The sequence below is a fragment of the Mandrillus leucophaeus genome, unplaced genomic scaffold (assembly GCF_000951045.1).
Source record: "Mandrillus leucophaeus isolate KB7577 unplaced genomic scaffold, Mleu.le_1.0 Scaffold124, whole genome shotgun sequence".
NCBI lineage: Eukaryota > Metazoa > Chordata > Mammalia > Primates > Cercopithecidae > Mandrillus > Mandrillus leucophaeus.
This window is the reverse complement of record NW_012100765.1, coordinates 2,772,782-2,778,640: the sequence shown is the minus strand read 5'-3', so window position 1 is coordinate 2,778,640 and position 5,859 is coordinate 2,772,782. Positions and strand designations below refer to the sequence as shown.

General features: G+C 45.8%; 1 protein-coding gene across 1 annotated transcript in view; it reads left to right on the top strand.

The window, feature by feature from the left end:
• Nucleotides 1-1,263, top strand: part of BOD1L2 (biorientation of chromosomes in cell division 1-like 2) — a 6,702-nt gene extending 5,439 nt beyond the window's left edge. The window contains exon 3 of the mRNA XM_011971746.1: nt 1-1,263. Coding sequence (XP_011827136.1) covers nt 1-479 — 479 coding nt within the window. The 3' untranslated portion in view covers nt 480-1,263.
• The last annotated feature ends 4,596 nt before the right edge of the window (nt 1,264-5,859 follow it).

Sequence of the window (5,859 nt, the reverse complement as noted above, 5' to 3'; positions counted from 1 at the left end):
CGGGCGCAACCCGGGCCTGCGGGGGTGGTGCTCCCATCAACCCGGCCTCGTTGCCCCCTGGCGACCCTCAGCTCATCGCTCTCATCTTGGAGCAGCTCAAGAGCCGGGGCCTTTTTGACAGCTTCCGCCGGGACTGCCAGGCCGACGTGGACAACAAGCCAGCTTACCACAGCCTGAGCCAGAAAGCGGATAATTTTGTGTCAGCACATCTGGACAAGCAGGAATGGAATCCTTCAGTGAACGAAAACCAACTGCGCGATGGTCTGAGGCAGAGTGTGGTTCAGCCAGAGAGGTCGGAAGCTGGAGTAGACAGGATTATTTCTCAGGTGGTGAATCCAAAACTAAACCACATCTTCAGGCCACACATAGAACAAGCAATTCATGAATTCCTGGTGGCCCAGAAAGAAGCGGCTGTGCTAGTACTCCCTGCAGAGCCGGAAGGCCTGGACCCTCCAGCTCCGTCTCAGGACACTTCCTAAGAATATGGCTGACAACTTTTGAAAGCGCTATTTAATTTTGGGTGAAGAAATGGATTCGGTTACATAAGACTGCAATTTCAGACCAAAGATAGGCCAAGGTCGTCACTGAGCTCAAGATTTCCACCTACACCATGAGCAGTGACCAGATTGAAAGGGAAGCAAGTTCGGCAGAGAGAGAGTTGACCCTATCGACCCCTGCATTACGCTGCCATTTGGCCGGCCTGTCCAAGGGCCTGACACCAAGCACACACCACAGAGAGGGAAACACTACTGCAACCCAGGGTTGTCCTGAAACAGACATCTATACTTGGACATGGAGACTGCACATAGACTTTAGGGTTTGTGCTCTGGGATAAACGAAAGCTACAGCGAGAGGACATAATCAATCCTAAAGACAATTTCAAAGAACAATGACAGTCAAGGTTAACTGGGAGTAGTATTTGACAGTATTTATTTGATATTGTCTCTCAGAGTTGCAAACTAGATTGTACACGACATTAGCGTCAAATAGCTTTAAAGTTGTGACCTTCTTGTACATGAATCTTCTAGCCAGTTTCCTTTCCTTTGTAAGAGGTAACAAAACATGAAACCCTAGAATGAGTGAGAAGTTCAGACATTAGGTATAAGGAAACTCATTTGCAGACTCTCTGTCCAAGGCTGCTTCCTGTCTTGCAGGGGCTAGTGAGTCTTGTGTGTGTTTATGTTATTCTCACATTTGTGTTTTTTTAGAAAAGTGGATGGTCAATAAATTGCTTATCTTTCAACAGCAACAACAAAAAAGAAATGCAGATTTATGTCCTTGTCATCTTTAAGCTCCGTCAGTTTTCTGATATTTCCAGAAGGTCAGACACCTGGCATGGTTTATGAGGCCCATGATAATGGGGACCCTGGTCACCTCTGCTACCCCACACACTGTCATTTCTCATATGACCGCCATGCCCATGGCTATCCTGGACACCCTGTATTCCCTCTGCTCACTGTGAAGGGAATGCCCTCAGCTACTCCTACCCTCCTTTAAGCCTCAGCCCCTGAGGAGCCACACACCATGCCCAACCCCCGTCTAAGCAGGAATGACAGACTCCTTCCTCTGTGCTTCCATAGATCTCATAAGGGATGACCACACTTACAATAGTAGCTAGGTCTAACAAAGCACTTGCTGTATGGCGGGCAGTGTACTAAACGCTTAACTTTGCTTACCATAGTAAGTCCTCATGATCTAATTGAAGAAATCCTATCTTTATTCCCATTTTTCTTCCCATTTACAGATGCAGAAACCAAAGCTCAGACACTGCGTAAGTGGTGGGGCTGGGGCTGAGCCTGTGTTGAGCACAGGGCCACTTTTAACCTTTTTTAACCATGCTTTTAACCACACCACCTCACCACAGTGAACTGTCTTTGCTTACAGGTCTGTCATCTCCACTTAAATGTGAGCTTCCTCCAGGGTAGGGATTTACTTTGTTCATTTCTATTCCTTAACCCCAGGACCTAGCACATCACAGGAGCTCAGCAATTTATAGAAAGAAACCAGTTCTGGATTTGTCTTTTCCAACATTTAATTTCTCAGATGCTAGTATTTATCATCTAAAAAGTGAGCAAAAGTTAATTTTGTGTCTGGTATCTACATGTCTAAGCAAGAAAGAGCTTTCTTATCCCTGGGGGTATTTTATCTGTAATATTTACCTCTGAGCTATTTTAAATGATTCTTCAAAATTTAGAGTCCAGAAGGTAGAAGACCATGTCCTTTCTGAAAATGTCCCTTCCTGTCACAGGTACCAGCCTCTTTTTAAAATTAGCTTGTGAATATGAACATCCCAGCTCTTTAAAGTTTAATGTCCCAGCCATTTTAATTGTTTCTTTCAAAGTACAAAAGAGCAGCTGGGCCACATCGGCACTAATCACTTGCCAACTTTCCTTTTTACAAAAACAGCTAAGCTCTTTCTGAGATTTAAAATCACTCCATCTGAGACCCCATCTTGGCACCTATCTTTGCACTAACATAAAAGGAACCTAATTTCTGCTTTTAAGAAATGTGTTGCGGAAGTGATTTTTGGTTTGGGGTTTGTTCTCCTTCTTTTAAAAAATAACATAATAAAGTGTAATACAACTTTTAAAGTTTTTTTTTCCTTTACCAGTTCTCTATTCCCCTTTTCTACTTGAATTGTCCTGAGACAGGGTTGCCAGATAAAACACAGGATGCTCAGTAAATATGAATTTCAGAGAAACAACAGATACTCTCCTAGGGCACAGACCATGCAATATTCGAAACATACTTGTATTAAAAAATTATTTGTTGTTTATTTGAAATTCAAATGTACTGGTGCCCCATGCTTTAGTTTGCCAAATCTCCAAATCTGCCAACCGTAGCCTGAATGCTTCCCGTTTCCACCACATGAGTCTGGCAAATGGAAAATGCTAACCCATACGATGGACACTCCTGTATTCTGAAAATAAATATGTCAACAAAAAAAAAACTGTACTGTGACTTGAGAGAGCTCATTACGTGCATGCATGCATGCCCACTAGTCCCTGCTAAATAATTCCTTTCTTGCAATCCAGAAGGATAAATAAATGTAATTTCTGGAATTCTATACATTCTTATCAATGAACTACAAATATTTATTGAAAATGTCTCTGTTTTGGGAAGACTTGGAGTCCAAAGGGGTAGTTGGCACAGTCACTATCCCCAGGGTCACAGTTTAGTTTCATGAAGCAGGAAAGAAAATGATTTTAGTTGTAATCCTAATAATGAGTAAAGAGAGTTTCAGAGAAGAAATACAGCAGTAGACGCCAGTGAGATAGAGTGAGACAGACAGAGGGAAAGAGACAGAGAAACAGAAATACAGAGACAAAGAAGAAACAGAGAAAAAGGGAGGGAGGGAGACAGAGACAAAGATATAGACAAACAGAGACAGAGAAACAGAGACAGAGACAGAAACAGAGGCAGAGAGACTGAAAAAGAGACAGAGAGATGTGCGCGTTTCCTTTTTATGCTGCAGGGCGACTCTTCCATTCCCCCTTGCTCCTCCCCCACTCTGATCTCCGGGCTGGGTGGGTCCTGGGGTCTGGGCGGAGTCAGCACCTGTCACAGGCACGCCCCCTGGGGCACCATTTGGCCCTGGGTCTGAAATTGATTCTTTCTGGATTTCAGGGCAGCAGCAGCAGGCAAGAGCTCGGCTGTCACTTCCAAGACTTTTATAGACTCTGACAGCAACGCTGCTCCCTGTCTTTTGTCTTTTGTATTCTGTTTGTGTTCAGCCTCTAATCCACGTGGGGAATAACATGCGGGGCCTGCAGGGGAGGGCCTGCCTATGGGCCATGTGCCAGCAGGACAATCTGCAGAGACTGGGAGGCCTGTTCCCCTCCCAGTCTTCCTTTTTGATTTATACACGTGCTCTGGGATCTCCTTTGCAGGAAATGATTTCTGGGCCCACCTCCTGGCAACTTTGAGGACAAGGACCCTGCACCCAAGGCACTTCTAGGCTTGGGAAAATCAGAATCTAAGATAGGCAGGCCAGTGTGGAATGAGAGTTACAGATGTGAATACATGTGGCTTCATAGCAGGGAGTGCTTCCTAGGACCGAAGTGTCTCAGGGGTCTTTGAAGAGAAGAGATTTGAGTAGCACCTGGAAAGAAAGGATAGGCCAAGCTGGGATGGTGCCCCCAAAAGGCAAGGCCAAGGGAAGGCGCAGGAGAGAGGGATGGGAATGGCAGGAGTGGCTGGCGGCAGGGAGCAAGTGGTTGGAGAACCTTCACACTCTGATTTAAATGGTTCCCAATGCAGGAAACCAGGGTGCACCTGAGGTTGAGGGCTTCTCAAACTTGAGTGAGCATCAGGGTTAACCAGAGGGTGGTTCTGATTGAAATACACATTACTGGGCCCATCCCTAGAGTTTCTGATGCAGTGGGTCTGGGGTGAGGCCTGAGACTCTGCATTTCTAACGAAGTTCCCAGTGATGCTGGTGCTGCTGCACCAGGGAACCACACCTTGAGAACTACTGTGTAGTGGGCACTGCCCAGAGACCGAGAACCTCTTCCCTCTGCATCTATTTCCTCTCCACTTCCTGGAACTGGCTGTTTTCCAGATTCTTATGAAACACAATAGGTGATGTTGATTAATTACCCATTTTTGTTTTGTTGTGTTTGGCAGGAAGAGAGGAGAAGGAAGATAATTTTACCTGGTTTCTTTTTCCATCTACTCAGTCTTCGGAATTTCAGTTTTCATTTCTTGGGTACTCTTCCCACCCCTACTGCCAATTCACAGATAATTACGAACAGCCAGCAGGTCTAAATCACTGCACTAGCCTCTCCTCTTCTTTGCCCCTCCAGTGAATGCACCAACAATGAGTGGGGACAGCAGATTTGGGCAGTATTTCTATGAAGCCTGATGGTTAAACACATTCTTTCTCTTCCCCATTCTTTGGTGTGACTCAAAATCACAGAATCAGAAGAGGGAAAATGGGGTTCTATTCAGATTGGAGCTTTAGCTCCACCATTGGTTGTGGGCAGCTATGGGTATAAGGGGCAGGCTCTATGACTGGGAAAATGAATGTCATTCAATGGGGGTCTCACTAGACCGAGGGGCAGTGGTGTGTGGTCCAGCTGGAGCCCATGTGGGAGGAGCTTGTGTTGCTGACTGGTGAGTGCCCATTGAAGAGGTGCCCGCTCCGTAATGTTTCAGTTGCATATTTCTTGCTGCTCCCTCTAAATTGTTTTTTTAAATCCTGGTCATAAAAACCATCCTACCTCAAAAATATTGAACAGGTGCCAAAAATGGGGAACAATCACATCCCTTCTATGTTGGACAACGTGGAAGAGGAATTTTCCCCACTTTCCACAGCAGAGCTTTTGAACTGGAGCACCATTGCATGGTCTGGTAACCACCAGCTGTGGCTGTGCATGAACACAGCTGATCTGACCTAAGTAAGAAGAGACCAAGAAAAGGAAAGCAATATTATTAGAAGCGGTATGAGAAGAGAGGTGGGAAGATCTCTGGGAGGTATCAGGAGTGCCATGGGCTGAGATGGGAAGGGGTTGGCAACCTATAAAGTATGGGCATGGAAGTCAGTTACCCAACACTCTCTACTCTCAGACAACACTCATAGCCCTCCCCAAGGCAAGCCAGGACAGACTCTGTAGAGCATCTCTGAAACCCCACCCAACTAGGGAGAAAGAAATCCCTCGCACGAAGAGTTCCAGTGATTTAATATGCACAGTAGGTTGCAGCTTAGCTCTCTTTGCCCTCAGTTTCCACTAAGATTTTTCTCTCCCTTGCCCACTCTTCTCCTTCGTTCCTCCCTGGTCCTTGATCTCTCAAGGCAGGCAGCCTCCTGTTGTCTGGGGAGCTAGTAGCTGGTCTGTGAATGGGTTTGTGAAAACACGA